We start from the raw sequence: 21,150 nt of genomic DNA on the forward strand, positions 1-21,150 counted from the left end.
AGCCACCTGGAGTTTGCAAAAAAGTACCTAAAGGTCTTGTACTGTGAGAAACAAGATTCTCTGGTCTGATTAAACCAAGATTGAACCTTTTGGCCTCAATTCTAAAAGTTATGTCTGGAGTAAACCAAACACTGTTCATCACCTTCCCAATACCAGCACTACGGTGGTGGGAGCATCATGCTGTGGGGTGTTTTTCAGCGGCTGGGACAGGGAGACTTGTCAGGGTTGATGGAAAGCTGAATGGAGTAAAGCATACAGATATTCTTAATGAGAATCTTATCCATAGCACCAGGGCCCTCAGACAGACAGTCCCCATTCAACCTGACAGAGCTTAAGGCCGCCTGCAAACAGTTGGGTCGGATCCGGCAGCGAGAATTCTCGCCGCGGGACCCGACCCGAGCGCCTGCAGAGAGCAGCACGTACTCACCCGCGCCCCGCAGCTCCGGATCTTTCATGTGCCGGCTGCGGTTTGTTTGCCGCGCGAGGTTTCGCGCGGACAAACCGCAGCCGTCTGCCTAGGATTGCGTTTGCTAACGCAATCCTATGGCAGCTTCCAAGGGCAGAAATTCCGCGGGAAATCCCGTGCGGAATTTCCGCCCGTCTGCAGGCGGCGTTAGAGGAACTTCAAGGGAGAACGGAAGAAAATTCCGAAATCCATGTGTGCAAACCTCATAGCATTATACCCAAGTAGACTGGAGGCTGGAATTGCTGCCATAGGTGCTTCAGGTAAATACTGAGTACAGGGTGTGAATACTTATGCAAAATGTTAGTTTTCATTTTTGAAAAATATCTAAGATTCTGTTTTCACTTTGTCATTATTGGGTATTGAGTGCAGAACAATGGGGAGAAGCTTAAAACTTTTTTTAATTTGCAAAAGGCCACAAGATTATAAAATGTAAAAATAAATTAAAAGGTCTGATTTCTTTCTGGACCTACTGTATGTACCCCTAAACTGATCCCATTGTTTTCAATAGGAATCATTTAGAACAAAAATGTCCTTTTTTTACGACAGATGTTTTTAGCACCTTGTATGAACCCTTCCATTAGCCTAGATGATCAGGAAAACAAGCATTAATCCCTTCATGACATTGGACTACCTGTGAAGCAGCTATTGGAGGAGGCATTAAAGAAGACCTCTCACCTGCCCTCACATGTCTGTTTTAGTAAGTACATGTATTCCGCATTAAATCACAAATCTGGGGCATCTTTTCTTAGATCTCTGCATCCTACTCTTTTTCTGTTATTCCTCTGAGAAATTAACCAATTGACAGCTGGGTGTTACCATTTCCCTTGTTAATTAAGTGTCTCCCTACACAGTCTGACTTTGACAGTGGGAATGGTACCACCCAATTGTCAGTTTGTTCAATTATTTCCAGGAGGAATAAGTGTCACAATAGAGAGTTTTGGGAGAAGATACTCCACAATAGTAAGGCTTGGTTCACACAGGGCAGATTTGCCGTGGAAATTCCGTCCGGAGTTTTGCTGCAGCAGGTCTGCCTGTGGCCGCTAATCCCGGAATTAGCCAGACGAGGTTTGTCAAAAATCTCATCCACACGAGACGCCCAATCCGCCATGGCAAAGCCGGCACTGCGGTGTGGATTCCCCGGCCGCAGCATATCTATTTTTTTTCCCCGTTGCGTCCGCGCTGCTTTTTATGGGAGCGCCGGCTGCAACGGAAAAGCATGCGGCCAAGCTGCTCCAAAACCTGCTGCAAAGTGCCGCGGGTTTTGAAGCTGCGCTTCCTCAGCGGAAATCTTGCGTTTTTTCGCTGCAGCAAAACCGCGAGATTCCGCCATGTGAGAACCCAGCCTAAAAATGAAGACATCCTCCAGCACCCAAAACATGCATAAAAACCTATATTTTATTCCATGATATTAAAAAGCTATGCAGGAGCAAAAAAATGAAAAAACAAACAAGTTTATGCATTTTGAGCATGAACGCCTGGGCTGTTACTAATAGTGCTGTTCCAGGTTGCCAAGCGCCACTAAAAACAGTGTCTAGCTCCTAAATCACAGGTGAACAAAAATGAGTCACAAAAATCCAAAAGCTTAACTCCTTATTAACCAAATATACCAAACATTAGCAGAATTTTATATATATATATATATATATATATATATATATATATATATATAAAATAAAGCGGGGAGAGAGGATGAAGAAATAGAAAGAGAAACATATATGTATGTATGTCCTGGAAGAGTCAACACAGAGCTCAAATACAATATATGTGACATATTCGGCTCTACTACATCTCCATGGTTTAACCATTATGAAATAAGTCCTTACTAACTACCTCTCACTGTTAACTAATTTTTAGAAACCAAACACACAGTGGAGTTATATTCTACTTATTAAAACTGTATATACAGTATATTTATTAATACCACAATCATGAAAAATCTATTCACATGTTCAAATTGATTACACAGAGACACATACTGAATATAGCACCTTAGCCCATCCTGATGAAGCCAATAGTTTATGATATATTTTAGAAATACAGACTAGTGAATACAATTGAGAACCTTGCTATTAGAAGTGGAAAGAAAGAACAAAGACAAAAGTTTCAGAAGGAAAGTATGAAGTAAGAGACACCGATCACAAACTAAAATATTTCTACACAAATGCCCAGATCATGGGAAACAAACAAGGAGAATTGAAGCTCCTAACGCAGGAAGAGAAATATGATGTCATAGGCATCACGGAAACTTGGTGGAATGATACACATGATTGGAATGCAACGCTTGAAGGATACAACCTATTTATAAGAAACAGATTTAATAAAAGAGGAGGAGGTATTGCTTGTGTGTTAGGAAAGCATAGTACATCTACACAGAGATTAAAGCTTCAGAGCATGGTAATTCTGTAGAAAGTGGGTAAGAATATAAGGAGAGAACAGAAAATACACCATTGTAGGCATTTACTACAGGCCACCTGGACAAGCAGAAGATATTGATGAACTCTTTCTACATCAGAAGGCGAAGCTCTCAAAAAATAGGATGCAGTGATCATGGGAGATTTTAACTATCCAGACATTTTGTTGGGAATCTCTCTCAGGTAAAAGTAATGGATCCAACAAATTCTTATCCGCTCTTGCTGACAACTTTACTTTATCTTCCAAAAGGTAGAAGAGAAAGCAAGAGGATCTGCTATTTTGGACCTAATTCTTACCAACAGGAAGGGAATGGTTGAGGAAGTAAGGTTGTCTGGGGCCTTAGGAGGCAGAGATCATGTTATCCTGGAATTTTGGATAAAAGGGGAGGAAGACCTGAGAAAACCCAGACCTCAAGGTTGGATTTCAGAAAGGCAGATTTTAATGAAGTAAGGGAGAGGGTAGGAATGATTCAATGGCTGGATGTTCTTAAGGACAGAAATGTCCAAGAAGGTTGGAAAATATTGCAAAATGAGATTTTCAAAGCACAATCATTAATCCCTAAAATAAGGAGGAATGGGAAGCATTTAAAGAGACCAGGATGGATGAATGCAAAACCTAAATACATTCTAAAAATGAAGAAAATATGTTTATCAAATGGAAAGAGGGGGAATATTTAAAGAATAATATAATGTAGTCTGCAGAAACTGTAGAGCAAGTGTCAGAAAAGCTAATGAATTGAGGCTTTCAAGAGCAGCTAAAAGCAATAAAAATGATTTTGGGGGTTTGTCAAAAGCAAAAAAAAGTCAAAGATGCTATTGGATGTTTACAGGATGAAGATGGTGAATTGGATTAACATGATATTGAGAAGGTCAAACTTTTAAATTCTTATTTAGTATCTGTTTTTTCTCAGAAAGTAAATGTAACATCAGCTGATTGATCTTATGTTATTGAAGGAACAGAAGAATGCAGGCTATCTTTAAGCAGAGAGATGGTGAGGGAACACTTAGTTAACTTAAATGAATTCAAGTCTCTAGGTCCAGATGAATTACATCCTAGGATACTGGAGGAAGCAGCAGAGGTAACTGAACAACTCACCATAATTTTTGAAAATTTCTGGAGAACAGTAGAAGTCCCAGAAGATTGGAGAGCAACAAATATTGTCCCCATCTTCAAAAAAAGTGAAGATGGCAGACCCAGGAAACTACAGACCTGTGAACCTGACTTCTATTGCGGGAAAGATCTTTGAGCAAATTATTAAACAGCATGTATGCAAGTACTTGAATGAGAATGGAGTAATTAACCAGAGCCAGCATGGATTTGTAACAAACAAGTCATGCCAGACAAATGTAGTTTCCTTCTATGACAGAATCACCGACTGGGTTTATCAGGGAAATGCAGTAGATATAGTATATCTTGACTTCAGTAAAGCATTTGACAAAGTATCTTGTACCATCCTTATTGATTGTGATCAAATGTGGGATTGGCAAGACAACTGTAAGGTGGATTCACAACTGGCTGAGTGATCATGCTCCAAGAGTGGTCATAAATGACTGCACATTCAACTGGAATAATGTCTCAAGCAGGGTACCTCAAAGCTCTGTCTTGGGCCTAGTGTTTTTCAACGTTTTTAAACATTTATAAATGATCTAGATGAGGAAATTGATGGAAAACTGATCAAATTTGTCGTAGACAAAGCTAAGCGGGATAGCAAACCCTAAAGACGAGAGAGAGCGGATTCAAGCTGAACAGTGGGCAACGACTAACAGAATGGTATTTAACAAGGAGAAATGCAAAGTCCCACATCTGAGCAAGAAAAATTTAAAAAGCACATACTGAATGGGAGGAATTGGGCTAAGCAGCAGCACATGTCAAAAAGATTTGGGTATATTAATAGATCATAGACTAAACATGAGTCAACAATGTGATGCAACAGCAAAAAAAACCAAAACACAATTCTGGGATTCATTAAGAGAAGCATAAAGTCTAGATCACGTGAGATAATTATCCCCCTCTACTCTTCCTTAGTCAGGCCTCATTTGGAATACTGTTTCGAGTTCTGCCCCCCCCCCCCCCCTTCCCTTTGAAAAGCCATCGACAAACTGCAGCAAGTTCAGAGAAGAGCTACCAGGATGGTGAGCGATCTGCTAACCATGTCCTATGAGGAACGGTTAAAGGATCTGGGAATTTTTAGCTTGCAAAAAAGAAGGCTTTGAGGGGGATTAATGAGTGGAACAGGTTGCCATGGGAGGTCGGACAGACATCTGCCTAGGATGATTTAGTGAATCCTGCATTGAGCAAGGGGTTGGACCTGATAACTCTGGAGGTCCCTTCAATTCTATGGAATACTATCACCCAGCTTATTGTATGTGCGGAATTCAGCATTATACAGTTGCGTAACAGATCTACATATATACTCATTAAATGCTGTGCTATAAAATAATCTGTATAAACAGAATAAGTCCATAGCAAGGTTCAAAATAGTAGCATTATAAATATATGTATAATGCCTCCCAAAACGAATAAAAAATGCAAATAAAGTCGATGATGGCATAATCAACACTACATAGTCAGAAGCATGTGTGTTATGTGATTATCAGGTTTGGAGTCATGCGCTCCATATCTGCAGTGTGCATGCATTGTTTGATGCTCAGCAGGTAGACCTCATCATTTGGAGCACTATAAGGGAAGAGTGGATAGGTTGGCACACATGCCCCTGAGAAATTACTACAAAATGCATGTCGCAGAGCTTGGTGCCTGTGATGAGGCCACTATATGGGTATGGAATTGTTATATTATTCTGCTTTATAGGATTCTATAGACAGCTTCTGACTCTGTAAAGTTGTTTAGAACATCATTGATTGTATTTGCACTTTGTATTCTTTTTTCTGGAGTTGTTATACTAATATTTATAATGCTCCTATTTTGAACCTTTACTATGGGGTTAGGGTGGTTTCAAATCTGCATTGGAACCTCTGTTCGAATGTTCCCTTGCAGATCCGGCACTGAATACCGGAAGAAAAAGCACTGTATGCAGCACTTTTTCTTCCGGCTAAAGCTGTGCAGTCAATGTGGTCTGTTCAGTGCTGTTCGGTTCCTTCCTAAGGCCTCATGCCCACGGGGAAAATCAGGCCCGCTACGGATTCTCCATTGAGGCATAGCTGTAACAGAGCAGAATATGCCAGATGTTAAAAGTGTTGACCTTCAAATCTACAACAACTTGTTATGTCGATCTTGAATGGGACCACTAAAAGCTTACTACATTATATATTATGAGATTTGACAATAAAGTCCTATCCAGACAATTTGGCCTTGCTCCATTCGTATATTTACCACAATAGAGACTGCCTGATGACTAACTAATCTCAGAACACAAAATATGAAGCATACGTGTTACTGACATAGCCACTTGTGCCATTAAATGCAGGAGAACTAAGCACATCATGCATCAACATATACATGTAGCAGAGAGGAAAAAGAAAAAAAAAAAGGATACTGTAATTTAATTTTATTATGATATACTCTGCCAGCTTATCTTAGTCCTAATTAACAGTAAAAAACTGCTTACTATATTGTATGTTTAGAAATTAAATAATAAAAATCCCACACAAATAGTTCAGCTCTTCTACATCCAAACACTCCACAATAAAGACTACCTGATAAATAACTCCTCTCTGGAATCAATAGAGTATATTAATTGTTAATACTGCCCTCTCTTGGTACAAATCAATTCGGACAAGTCTACCACTGAGCTAAGCCAAAACAGGGCCTTGTGCTTACACTGTGCATGTGATACAATGTATGAAGCTAGTTTTATGAACCAGTGATGCTCCACAACTGTGACTTCATGGGGAATACTGACACTGCTGAGACGGACAGGTCCTCTTTAACCCCTCCATTACCCTAGGCCACAAAGGACGCAGACATTAAAGCTTCCATTACTCTAGGGAAGCATAAATTAACCCCTCAATTACCCAGACAATCAAGAATGGCAACCATCAAGGAAATCTGAAATTAGCCTATAATATTCTATTGCCTTCTTTTCTGTTGTCTGAACTTGGGCGCATCTTTTTATCCACAAATCTGGTTGTAATATTTGAAGACCTGTTATATATAAGAATGCACCAATCTGCAAGCAAATGTTCTATAAAAACGTGGACTAATGATGACTCAAAGAAAGATATTATATATCTAGTATGTACAGTAATATTTCATGTAAGTAAAGTATAACTAAAATTGTTGTAAAAACCAAGGTTGATGTCTATATTTGTGATTGGTCCTTTCTGGCATCCTTGGTATTTTAACAGAAACATGAAGGCTAAATAACATCAGCAATGTAGCTTTCTATACCACTGTCTAGTTGTGGTGAGAACTTGGAAAGGAGGCTGGAGGCCTGAGCCTCTAAGGCCTCATGTCCACAGGCGGGTCGGATTCTGCATACGAGAGCCCGCAGTGGAATCTGACCCTGCCCGCGACCAAGGATGGTGCATACCTATCCGGGTCTTCTTTTTTCTCTACTGCGGATGTGTGCAGAAGCGCCGGCCAGCCCACATGTGTAGTAGAGCTTTGTAGTAAACTTCTGCTTTCCTGCAGAATCTGTGTGCCCATCCACAATTGACATTGCAGATGGGCCACAGATTGGACGGCTTCCATAGACTTTAATGGATTGACTTGAACTGTGGATCGTCCGTGTGGGTGCCCCGTGGACCTTGGGCCTAAGTGTCTAACATAGATATAATAGGCACTAGCTACTGTGTTGCTCTGGCTTATAGAGGAGATAACAAACAGGGATCCACCATCCTTATGAGGTCCATATGTCTAAATACATTAGAGCATATGGTTCTGATGGGACAACCCCATCTAAAGGGCTACTCTGGTGATTTTCTTTTTATTCATTAGCGAATCCCCCCAGTATACATAAGTGAACTAGTGTTACCTTGGTTAGGCCGGCTGCACGCGTCCAGGTCGAGTTCCGCATGTGGGAGCCCGCAGTAGAATCCGACCTTGTGCCCAGCCAGCATCCACGCGTACTTCACATTCTTTTTCTGTACTGCGGATGGTCTTTACGCGTTGCCGTTGGACATGCACAGTGCAGTTTTGTTTTTTTTAAGTCCCTGCTTTTCACGCTGGTACCTGCAACCTTTCCGCAGTGTCAATGCGGAAGAGCCGCAGGTCAGACGGCTTCTATTGACTTCAATGGAATCCGTCAGTGCGGAATCCGCACTGAAATAATAATCTTTATTTGTATAGCACCAACTTATTCCGCAGCGCTTAATAGCTGAAAGAGAGCATGCTGATATTATTTTTCATCCACTAGTGGAAATCGCAATTCACTTCAGCTTGTGTGCAGGAAAAAACGCTTTTCAATAGCATGCTATGGGCAGCATTTGCTGAAGAATTCGGAAGCAGATTCCGCAATGCAATCCAACCATGTGCAGCTGGCCTAAGGTATTCTTTTCTATCTGAAACTCCTGGCTTCCTTTTCCTCAGATGGTCATGTGATCTCAGTTCTGACCAGCTCAGGTCTACTTGGGATTGTGCTGTCTGAAACTAATTAGTTTCTCAGCCTGTGTGATGCTACTATATGGACCTTATCACAGAAGCTGCCTATAGGAGGACACAGACACTTTTATTAGTCCCCCTGCACACGGGCAGAAATTCCTCTGCTGGATTTCCTGCAGAATGTCCGCCCGTGGACTCTGCCATAAGAGTGCAATAGAAAATGCAATCCTAGGCAGACGGTAATCCTAGAATTCTCGCAGCGGGATCTGACCCGGCCATCTGCAGGCGGCCTTACAGTTCCTGATGATGATCCTAAAACTCTGGTCACTCAGTTATAATAGAGGAAATCACATTTCATCCTCCTGACTGTACACTTATGGTCTGTAGATTATTTAGGTGAATATAGAAGGCAATGAAAATTAAACTGTCCCCCCAGCAGACGGAAATAGTACAACCTCTAGTTAATGCCGTGCAGATGTATTATGATATTGATTTGAAAGTGAAAGCAAACATCTCACCATCAAGATGGTGTCTGATCAGCATTAGAAAGGGGGCATAACTACACAGACGAAACCTCCAGATTGGGACAAACAGTCAGGTGTGGGGATGGAAAGGTGTATTGCATCCGTAGGGCGATGTATTGTTTTGCTGTTTATTTTCCTTTTGATCATTTATCAGACTTCTTTAATTATTTAAATCAGAAAAGAGAGTATTATTATTTAGTTTTATATACTACATTTTCTCTGTGAAGCCGCTCTGCCCTGAAGTAGGATGATACTGTTATTTTATAGGCCCACAGCAATGTTATATTTGAGAAGGCAAGGACAATTGGTACTTGCTCCTGCCTTTTCTACTGCATCGTTAGATTTGAAATTGTAGAACGTTGCCTTTTTAGGGACATCTGAACCAAATTGTTCTGGTACTTGCTGATTGCAACAAGTTCTGCTGTTGATGCTTGATGTAGTACTAATATGACTCCAATTTAAATGAATGGGAAGGGGGTGGAATAGGCACAGTCATCAATTGCATGGTTATGCCACGTGGGGCTCTCTCTTTATTAGTGAAAGAGTTAGGATGGTATTACATGCAGCGTTTTTTCCTGCATAACACATTCTGAGTGCTGCCACCATCTGAACTTGACTGTTCAAACAATAACACAAGTCCAAGTGCTGGCCGCAATCATTGGAGCTGCGCCTGCATTTTGCTCGTAAGAAACGTTGTAATACGCCTAGACCAGGAGACAAAGTTAAATTTTTTTTTACTTGCAGAGATATTTTTAATTTTCTCTAGTAGTGTAAGGCTGGGTTCACACAGGGCAGATTTGCCTTGGAAATTCTTTCGGAGTTTTAAAGGGGTTGTCCCGAGGCAGCAAGTGGGTCTATACACTTCTGCATGGCCATAATAATGCACTTTGTAATGTACATTGTGCATTAATTATGAGCCATACAGAAGTTATAAAAAGTTTTATACTTACCTGCTCCGTTGCTGGCGTCCTCGTCTCCATGGTGCCGACTAATTTTCGCCCTCCGATGGCCAAATTAGCCGCGCTTGCGCAGTCCGGGTCTTCTCCTCTTCTCTATGGGGCTCCGTGTAGCTCCGCCCCGTCACGTGCCGATTCCAGCCAATCAGGAGGCTGGAATCGGCAATGGACCGCACAGAAGCCCTGCGGTCCATGAAGACAGAGGATCCCGGCGGCCATCTTCAGCAGGTGAGTATGAAGACGCCGGACCGCCGGGATTCAGGTAAGCGCTGTGCGGGTGGTTTTTTTAACCCCTGCATCGGGGTTGTCTCGCGCCGAACGGGGGGGGGGTTTAAAAAAAAAAAAAAACCCGTTTCGGCGCGGGACATCTCCTTTAATGCGGCAAATCCGCCTGCGGCCGCTAATCCTAGAGTTAGCCAGCTATGTGGACGAGATTTGTCAAAATCCGTCACGGCAAAGCCGGAGCTGCGGTTCGGATTCCCCGGCCGCAGCATGCTAAGAGCAGCGGGTTTTGAAGCAGCGCTTTCCCGGGAGAAATCTCAAGTTTTTTCGCTGCGGCCAAGCCATGAGATTTCCCGCGGGATTCCGCCCTGTGGGAACCCAGCATAACTGCTACTTTTGTCAGGAAGTTCATTAAAAAGTGATACAATATATGGCTGAACTTCCTGTTAAACCCTCCTATTACCAACTTTGTCTATGTGCTAATTACTGTACTAATGTATGGTCAATTTATACTTTTTGGGCTGACATTCTCCACTTTCAGGCTAGTTACTGTCAGCAGCATGCTAGTATGCTATCCGTTAGTTGCCTGATTCCCATCTTTGTTGACTTTTCCCATGTTACAGCTGTCCATAGTTGTTTGCTTTCTCCATCACCTTTTATTTATACCTAGTATAGGACATGCAGTGGTTTTAGTTTCACACTCTCCACCATACATCATTTAAGTCTATTTTCCTTCTCTCCTGTTTTAGTCTCACTGACCCGTCTATCATATATGTTTCTACCAACCACTGTTCCCTAAAACTTTTACAATAATTGGTTTAATCTGCTGCAACACATTTTACATAAGCACTGAACTGAATTACCATATTGTAAAGGTGTCTACATTTTTCTGCTGGCATTTTATACGAGAAATCCACTAATTGTTTCTTTCCGAAACTTGCTCTTACTAGCTACATAGGTTTTCTCATCTAAGTTCTTCAACCTAAAGGTTTGCAGTTTAAATATAGATACATTCTATATAAAAGTAAATTTGTAAATTTCGTTACTTATTCTATACTAATTCTGGATTATAGCCCAGAGCTGCATTCAAAATGTTGCTGGTCATCATTGGAAACCTATGACAACCTGCTATTCAGTCCCTTGTAATGTCAGTTAGTTTTTCCTATGCCAAATTACTGTACAGTTTCTTTTGTAAGTACTTTGTGTTCCAGAACGCAAGTCACTGGAGGAAGCTTAGTGCTGACATTAAAGAGAATCTTTCACCTACTTGTAGCCCTATCAGCTAAGCTTGTGGGCTTAAAAATAGGCGACCCACTGAGTCCGGAGATGTAAGTGGTATACTTACCTCCCGCATCATTCGTTGGTGTGAGGGCTGGAAGCTGCCACTGCAGTGCATTGAGCGGCGCTGCTAAGCAGTCCGCTCGTTATAACATTAGAATGGGGAAACTACATACTGCCCCGCTTAATGCACAAAGCGGTGGCTGTCAGCGCTCACATTGGGGGAATGATGGGAGAGGTAAGTAGCACTTATATAGCTGGAATCAGCAGGTCACCTGCTGTCAGCCCATAAGCTTAGCTGATAGAGGTAATAGATGACAGATTCTCTTTAGAGGGGTTGTGCGAGATTAGAAAAATATAAATGTTTTCTTCCAAGAACGCCACCACACCTGGCCACAAGTGGTGTATTGCTGGTGTTGAGCCTTATTAAAGGGGTTGTCTAGGGTTAGAGAAACAGGATTGCTTTCTTTCAAACACAGCACCACCCTTTTCTGCAGCTCTGTTTCAGTTCACTTAAATGGAGCTGAGCTGCAATACCACACACAACCATATGGACAAGGGTGGTGCTGTGTTTGGAAGAAAGCAGCCATGCCTTCATAAGCCTGGACAACCACTTTAACTGAAGATGAGCTACAATTCCAGACATAACCCATGGACAGCTGAGTTGCTTTTTTGGGAAGAAATCTATTATACTTTTCTAATCCTGAACAGTGGTTTTAAGCCAGCTAGGATTTCTGGGAGATTTCTTCTCTGGAGCCCCCAAAGTTGGAATTGCAGCTGTAGGCTATGATAATGCATGTATTTACAAAATTATTACATTTTTCAATCTAGATGAATTCTGTATACATTCTATGAACAGCATATGGAGGTAAATGGATGCTTTCACTTTCATAAAAATGTAACATTTTGGGTGCTTATTTGTGTAGTTTTTTAAGAGAAGTGTCAGATGTGAGTGGCTGAGTCAATTTTTTTTAAACTTGCTTTTTATTCCTCTAGGTACAAATCAAATGAGGAGTATGTTTATGTACGAGGCCGTGGCCGGGGAAAATATGTGTGTGAGGAGTGTGGGATCCGTTGCAAGAAGCCAAGCATGCTAAAGAAACATATTCGCACACACACAGATCACCGGCCATATGTGTGCAAGCACTGCAATTTTGCCTTCAAAACCAAAGGTAACTTTTTTTTTCCTTTTTGCTGAGGAATCTGTCTCTAGTTTTACACTTTAACACTTAAAAATAGAGCACTTAAACAAGGCCACCATCAGCTGCTTTTGGCAGAGATGTGACCACAGGAATGTACAGCATCAGAAATTAGCTGTTTATAATTGTAGATTTTTTTTCAGGGAATTTAACTAAACACATGAAATCCAAAGCACACAGCAAAAAGTGCCAGGAATTGGGTTTATTGCCACCGTCTCTTGCTGAACTGGATGCAGAGGAAGGTACTGTATTTTATTTTCCTGTTTTGTAAGGGATTTGGCACCCTGGACAAATCACTGTCAGCATGGTGAATGGCAGAGCAGAAAGAACCTGATAGCTTTCCAGACATATGTCTTTCAAATACACTACGTTGAAAGAAGTGTTGGGAAACACATAGAAAATGATGAAATTGGATTTTGTTTACATTTTAATAAGGTGTTGGGCTGCCTTTGGCCTCAATGAGTGCAGTAATCCTTCTGGGAATGCTTTCCACCAAATCCTGATTAGATGTGATGAGGGGGATGATGGGCGTTTTGGCTGTGCATCGATAGAGCAATTCTAGTTCATCCCAAAGATGATCGATGAGATTGAGATCCAGACATTGGCCTGGCCACCAAACTTTGCAGAAGTTCTTCTCTGAGCAATCCTCATCACTGCGTGCTGTATGACATGGTTCTCTGGTACAGCTCCTTGGCTCGACCAACATGACAAAGTATTGCCACAGGATAGGTAATGTCAAATTATCCAGAATGTCTCTGTACCCATTGGCGTTAAAGGGTGGACTTTACTATAACTGGTAGCCCTAGTTCTTCCCAGTAGAGACACCCCCACACCATAACAAAACCTCCTCCAAACTTCACTGTTGAATGATGCAGTTGTGTAGAAACCGCCCTCCAGACAACCGCTACACCCAACTGAACGGAAGATGGTGTACTGTGATTCAGCTGACTCCAACCATTTTTTCAACTCATTTTCAGTCCAAGAATAAAGGTCCTTTTGCACACAACGATTATTGCTCAAAATTCACTCAAAAGCCATCTTTTGAGCCATAATCGTTGCTTGTAAATGTGCCAATCTTTCATTTTTCTGCCGAACGATGTTTTTATGTTCAGCATAAGATAGAAGAGCTGATAGCAGGGACTTAACACTGTGTTCTCCGCGGGGAGCGCTGATAACATTGTCTCAGCTGTCAGCCCCGTGGCAGAACAAAGTGAATGTCTTCAGAAAACAGACCACCCATGGCTCACCCGCATTAATAAGCTACTAATTGGCATTAGTACTAGGGATGAGCGAGCGTACTCGGAAAAGCACTACTCGCTCGAGTAATTTGCTTTATCCGAGTATCGCTGTGCTCGTCCCTGAAGATTCGGGTGCCGGCACGGAGCGGGGAGCTGCAAGGGAGAGCGGGGAAGAACGGAGGTAAGATCTTTCTCTCCCTCTCTCCCGCCCGCTCTCCCCTGCTCCCCGCTGCGACTCACCTGTCAGCCGCAGCGGCACCCGAATCTTCAGGGACGAGCACAGCGATACTCGGATAAAGCAAATTACTCGAGCGAGTAGTGCTTTTCCGAGTACGCTCGCTCATCTCTAATTAGTACCAAGTAGTAGTCTATGCAAAATGATCACTCAAAAGCCATCTTTTCAGCGATTATCGTTGTGTGTAAATGGGCCCTAACTCTCCAAACACTCTTGTAGGTGTCTCTATGGATGGTTCTGGCACTAATGGATGTTCCAATGGCCTGTAAGACCCCTAAGCGAGTGTTGTGGCAGACCTTTTATTTTTTTCTAATAATTAATAAAGTCTTTTTAAAACCTGATTTTTAAATTTTTTTGGAACTTGCAATAGTTTGATCGCTGCTGCAGTATGATGTGATGCCTTAGTATTATAGTAAACTGCGATCTGACAGGCAGTCAGTCTATCAAGCCACGTTACACGCATGGCTTGATAGGCGATCAGCCATGGAGGGCTGGGGGGGGGGGGGTCTTCAAAAGACCCTAGGCTGCCAGGACAACAGAACAGCACCTTGCTATCTTATCATTGGGTGCCGTTCAGGACCCCACAAAACCGATCAGGGGATTTAAATGCTGCTGTCAGAACTGACCGCAGTATAAACAAGGTTATTAGCCATGATCAGCACTAACACTGAATGTTGCTGTTGCTAGTGGGCATCAGCTGTGAGAAACAGCTGGCATCCGCATTACGTGGAGCGGGATTGGCTGCCAGTCTCCCTTCATACAAACCACAAACGCACAGGATGTAATTGTACGTCCTGTGTTGGTAAGGAGTTAAAGGGAACGTATTATTAGGTTTAACCGTTCTATACAATCTGTTGTACTATATCAGTAACTAAGAAACCCTTCTAAATCTGCTGCTTTCACTGGCCACCATCTCCATGTACCTATGTAAAAGGACTTCATAAAAGTCTGGCGTTTTATGCTAATTTGCTCCAAACAGTCCTGTAGACGGACCTGCACCACTCCAGCCACCAGGAGTCTTCTCTGTAGTCCAGCCCCTCTGGTTGTGATAGATGTGGATGATTTTCTTTACATCATCCACAAGTCAGTGAAGATGTTGACGTCCTGGAAGTCACTGTGGTACCAGGGCACAAGGCTGATGAGTCTGCGCACAAAAAAGTAGGCTCCTCTGCATGCATTGGACTTCCAGGACATTAGTCAGTTCACAGGCTTGTGGATGACATAATAATATAATAATCTTTATTTGTTTAGCAACAACTTATTCTGCAGCGCTTTCGAGGCACAGCACAAACAACACAAAATTTACCTAAATTACAAAAGTTACATGTGGTATTCAATTATTTGGAAACAAAGGGGGTTGGGTGATACAGAAGATACAAGGGCAGGCAGTAGAGTAAGGGGGAACACAGCAATGCGATGATAACATGTAATATACAGTTTTTAGGACACAAACGGGGTGGGGGTAGTACAGGAGGTATTGAGCAGAAAGTGTACATGATGGGCAAAAGTGGAAAGCCATAGGGAGGGGCAGGGGGGCTGGATCAGAAGGTTTGGTATGCTACTTTGAAGAGGTGCGTCTTCAAGGCACGTCTGAATTTCAGTGTGTCATGGATTGTCCAGATGGGGTAGAGTGTTCCAGAGGGTTGGTGCTGCTCTAGAGAAGTCCTGGAGGCGAGCATGCGAGGTTCGTATTAGAGGGGTGTTTAGTCTGAGTGTGTTAGCAGATTGGTGTGCGCAAGCTGGGTGATGTATGGACAGGAGGGAGGCCGTGTACGGTGGCACAGGACCATGGAAAGCATTGTGGTGAGGGTGATGAGTTTATCATCATCCACATCAATCACAGGCAGAGAGGCTGGGCTACAAAGAAGACTCCAGGTGGCTGTAATGGTCTGGGTATACCCACCGGAGTGCTCAAAGCCATTTGGCATAGAGCATGGGACTCTTCTGAGGTGCATTTTTTATAATTTGCTAGGGTGATGACCAGTAAAAGCATCAGGTTTATTTATTACTGATATAATGCAGAATGTCTTAGAATTGTTAAACCTGAGGGCAGGTTCTCTTTAATACTGAGATTTCATGTCACCTTTGATTGCTATTTATAAATGTCTGCAATGTAAATTTTGTAATTATCCAATAAACCTTTTTTTTTAAAAAATATATATTGCATCTTATAACATTACAGAGTTTTAGAAATTAATTTCAGCGCTTAAAGTCTCTTCCAGTGTTTTAGTTCTTCTAGTTCAAGATTAAGACTGTGATGTAATCGGTAATCTAAAATCTGATGTTCTTCATTATATGGCTGTATATTGATACTTATCTAATGGACTAGAGGTTTTTCAGTATTGATGCTAGAATTATTTCTAACTTATTTATGTATTTTACAGGGACAAGTGATGAGCGATGGCTAGAGAGTGATGTAGTAGAAGAACATCAATTCTCTGATTTGGAAGATACAGATGATGAAGATGATTCTGATGGAGAAGAGGATGATGAGGACGATGATGAAGATGAAAGTCAGGAAGAAAAAAATCCAGATCTCTCACCGAGCACTGCCACTTCTTATTCACCTAATGAGCCAAGACAAAACCCAGACAGTGCAGATACCACTTCTGTTTGCCAATTTTCTCCTCGACAATTACAGACTTCTGAGTCTTCTGGAAAAGATTCCCAAGCACTGTTGGTATCTGATCAGTTAATGTCTCAAGAGCTGATATCTCGTAAACAATGGTCCCCTGGTAAAGAACTAGGGGGTATTCGGGCAGGTCCATCTAGAAGACATCTTCTTCAAAAGAGAGAAAGCTTACCAAAATGCTTTTCACCCATAGGCTGTACCTCACCCCGCAGGGGGATGTCACCATGCCAGCGCTTGCCGTCAGCTAGAGAATTATCTCCACTACGATGTGTTTCTCCTCAGCAGCTATCTCCACATCGTAGTCTTTCACCAAGGGCTTACATGTCCCCAGAGCGGGGATCTTCCCCACCAGTCCGACATTTATCTCCCACCAGTGAAGTCACAAGTCTGCGTTATGCAGCTTTTAGAGTTGGACTAGCTTCACCACCACGGTACCCATCTCCTGGGAGAGAAGAGCCTCATCTTACAAGATCAGATGCTCCGACCCACTCCAAAGCTCAGCGTGCAGTATTTCCATCTAGAGCTCATCCTCATGGGACTTCGGAACCTCTGGAGACTTCAGAGACCAAGGTAAGGAGGAACAAGGTGAGAATTTTGAAAAGTTGGAACAGTTAATTTTAATTGTGTTTTTAATTTGTATGTATGCAGACCACACAATCTCTAATTAGCAAAAATAACAATTAATAACAATTATAGATGGGCTTGAATTACATGATTGCATTATCAGCCATGGACTTTTTAATATTTGCTAAAAAATGTTCCTCATAATCTTAAATGGTTAAGTGAATCTTAGATTGTGGATGTACTTAAAATGCCCAAAACTATATAAAATCTATATATTCGCTGCGGCATCTGACAGGTGACATCACCGGACCAGAAGACCTAGTGGCATCTTGTAAATCTGTCATGTGGAAGCCACTGGCAGGCTTACGGGATGTCACTGATAGCACTCTGTTCAGCCTCCTATTGGCTACAGCAGTCACAACCCATGTGACCGCTGCAGAGCAAGTAAACAGAAGACTGGAAGAGTATAGCAGAGGTGGGGCAGCAGCATGGCAAGTAAGGGGGTATTTATTTTTTTACATCTATGTCAGCCCCCCCCCCCCCCCCCCCCACTGCCAGCAATGTTTATTATGTCAGAAACCGGCTGTTCTAAAAGGAATATTCCAGTTTCAGCATAGAAAAGTTATTCTTTGTATAATGACAAGTCATGCAGTTTTCCTATATATTTTCTGTATTAATTGCTCAAGGTTTTCAGGATCTCTGCTTCCAGTAAATAAAAATGTATTGGTCATGTAAAAGAAAAAATGGTACACGACTTGTTACATGGCTGTAATGGACTGTGCATTTGTGTGTCCATCAAAATGATCAGGACAGCTTTATATCCATTAGAGTAAATGAACTGAATGAGAGCAAGCAGAGATCTTAAAGAGAACCTGTCAATTTCCTACAGCACCATAAACTTATACTCATTCGCTCATTGGTTCCTGTACTGTCACCCGCTGGAGTATACGCGCCACATGAGACTCGGATACAAGTCTATGGGAGAGCGCACGCATGTCAATCTGAAAATAGTCAGATTTTTGAGCAGCACAGGGTCCAGGGAGTGAGTCAATATAAAAAATACATCACCTGGCTTCCTGTCACTTCCGCTAACAGCACCATAACTTAGTTTATGGTGCATGTTGAAAGGTGACGGGTTCTCTTTAATAAAAAACAAACAAAGCCATTTCGATATAACATCCCAGCTTAGTAGGGAGAGCAATATGGAGGACTCCCTAGGCAGCCAACCCTGTGGGGAATCATTCAGATTTCTGTGCTCCCCCTGGAATTTAAACAATAATCATCCCATGTGAACGTATGCAGCAATTGAATGAGAATTGCTCAGTCGTTCAGTTTCTGGAAGTGAGCGGAGGGAGAACAATATCCGGCCGGCTCCACTTCCACTTCGGCAGCACTGTGAGCGAATTATAATTATATTGGGACCCTGCCCTTTGTCTTTAATCTCAGTGTTCCCCAACTCCAGTCCTCAGGGACCCCCAACAGGTCATGTTTTCAGGATTTCCTCAGTATTGCACAGGTGATGTAATTATTGTTGGTGCCTCAGACATTGCCACAGGGGTTCTTACTATAGGATATCCTAAAAACATGACCTGTTGGGGACCGACCCCTGTTTTATCTGATACTCTGAGGATCTCTAAGTGTTTCCTGATTTTTACTACGCCTGCGGACTATAATGGGGGGCACCTACTTTCCGCTCAGATGCCTGGTTTTGGGCTGCAAGAAAAAGCGCTGCATTCAGCTTTTCCTTCCAATATTTGCAGCCGGATCTGCAACCTCTTGCTAGAGGTTCTGATGCAGATGTGAAAGCACTCTTAGCACGACTTTATAGGAGAGCCTATGTAGACTCCAGCTTCTTAGATAGTGAATACACATATATGTCATGATAGGATGAGACAACCTATGTCCGTTGCTCTAGGCTTCTCATAGGAGCCCTCATTTTAATTCAGATTTTTCTTTTGTTGGGTGCCTTTTATTTAAAGATCGCAAAGGTTATGTTTTAGGGATTACAATCTAATAGTGCTAAAACCTATAGGCTCAGCACTAGATGTTGTCCTATTGGTCACACCCTTTGGAGGTTTCCTTTTAAAAAGCATAACAAAAATAATACAAAGCATTTATTGGAAAATTATAACTTTTCAATAGACAATAATATTTATTTGCTGAAATCAATATATCCGTTTAGGCTTCTTGTCCACAGGCGGGTCGGATTCCGCAGCGGGAGCCTGCAGTGGAATCCGACCTTGCTCACAGCCGAGGACCCTGCTTACCCATCCGAGTCTTCTTTTTTTCTCTACTGCGTATGTATGTGGAAGTGCCGGCCGGCGCACATGCGCAGTAGAGTTTGAAAAAGAAAAAAAAACTCCTGCTTTCCCGCGTAATCTGCGGCCCATCCACAATGTAAATTGCGTATTGGCCGCAGATTGTACAGCTTCTACTGAAATGGAGCATGCTGCGATTTGATTTTCACACCCAAAGGTCCGCAAATCAAATCCGCATGCTTTAATTCAGTTGCGGATGCCCATGTCTCCCTATGGGCGGCTTGAATTTGCGGATCATCCGTGCAGGTGCACCACGCGGATTCCGCAATTCAAATCTGCCCGTGGTCATTGGGCCTTTATTATACTTCTTTCCAACCTTCATTTTGAAATGTTACTTTACAGATTGGTTCTAGCATAATTGATGGCATTCAATCATGTAGTGTTAGTATGTAGAATATAGACCTCACAACTTTTACTTCACCAACAAATCATTTACAAAGTCAGCAAATTGTATTTTAGTAAAGAAATGGAAGAGTGATGTCCTGAAAATTATATCACACTAGATACATCAGTTTCTTATTTCCATCATGTGATTTTCTAGACAGAACCAAAGTTAATTTTACAGGCGTATATCTGAAGTGCAGTACTAAATATATGCAAGGAAGACACTTAAAGACTATGTACACATTTGCACAGAAATTTTTTATTACTCATTTGCTTTCTAAATGTAAAATTAAGACCGTTTTCATCAAAACTTTCTTACCATTTTATTGCTGTAGAATCTGTGCAACTCCATTACATAGCTGGCTATCTGTTGCTTTTAACAGATCCAACAGCTTACTGCTTTTGACTGTTGTCAGTCAGGGCTGTTGTCAACTATGCCCTCACTTCTCTCACATTAGCAGTGTTCGACATTGTACATAGCAGACTAAGCCAGGCTGTAATAGTCTGCATGGGGGGAGATCACACAGGCTGCACCAGTGTAGGCCCAATGTCCAGGGTGCCCATAGCTTTTAAGTGATTCTGGTATCATTTTAAAGAGAACATATTTAAGATTGCTCTTTGTATTATAACATGTCTATAGTAGAGATGAGCGAACGTACTCGGATAAGCACTACTCGTCCGAGTAATGTGCTTTATCTGAGTATCGCTGTGCTCGGGGCTAAAGATTCGGGGAGCGCCGCTGCTGACAGGTGAGTTGCGGCGGGGAGCAGGGGAGAGCGGGCGGGAGAGAAGGAGAGAAAGATCTCCCCTCCGTTCCTCCCGGCTCTCCCCTGCAGCTCCCCGCTCCACGGCGCTCCCCGAATCTTTCAAGACGAGTACAGCGATACTCGGATAAAGCACATTACTCGGACGAGTAGTGCTTATCCGAGTACGTTCGCTCATCTCTAGTCTATAGGGTTGCATTAGGCCGATGGAGGGCCAAAGAGTGTCCTTTCAGCTTCCATTTGACAGGTATACATCACTATACCACAAAAACAACATCCAGTTAAAACTTTAAATATATTAACTGTATACTTTTGGGCTCCTGCCCACGGACGGATATTTGCTGCGCAATCCGCGATGGGCGTCCGCACCGTAGAACCGCAGCAAATTGTGCCCATCTGCTCACTTACAGAAACATAGTAACATAGTATGTAAGGCCGAATGAAGACATTGTCCATCTA

At 42.3% G+C, this 21,150-nt stretch overlaps 1 protein-coding gene across 2 annotated transcripts in view; it reads left to right on the top strand.

Annotated features, from left to right (window-relative positions):
- The window catches only part of HIVEP3 (HIVEP zinc finger 3), a 111,729-nt gene that overhangs the window by 80,592 nt on the left and 9,987 nt on the right, over positions 1-21,150 (top strand). Inside the window, exons 5-7 of one of the 2 annotated variants that reach the window (XM_066572582.1) lie at positions 12,354-12,529; positions 12,700-12,798; positions 16,414-17,246. In XM_066572582.1, the coding sequence (XP_066428679.1) occupies positions 12,354-12,529; positions 12,700-12,798; positions 16,414-17,246 (1,108 nt within the window). The remainder of the gene's footprint in view (positions 1-12,353; positions 12,530-12,699; positions 12,799-16,413; positions 17,247-21,150) is intronic. The other variant, XM_066572590.1, reaches the window with a different exon arrangement.

Source organism: Eleutherodactylus coqui, chromosome 1 (assembly GCF_035609145.1).
Source record: "Eleutherodactylus coqui strain aEleCoq1 chromosome 1, aEleCoq1.hap1, whole genome shotgun sequence".
In the NCBI taxonomy this organism is placed as follows: Eukaryota; Metazoa; Chordata; class Amphibia; order Anura; family Eleutherodactylidae; genus Eleutherodactylus; species Eleutherodactylus coqui.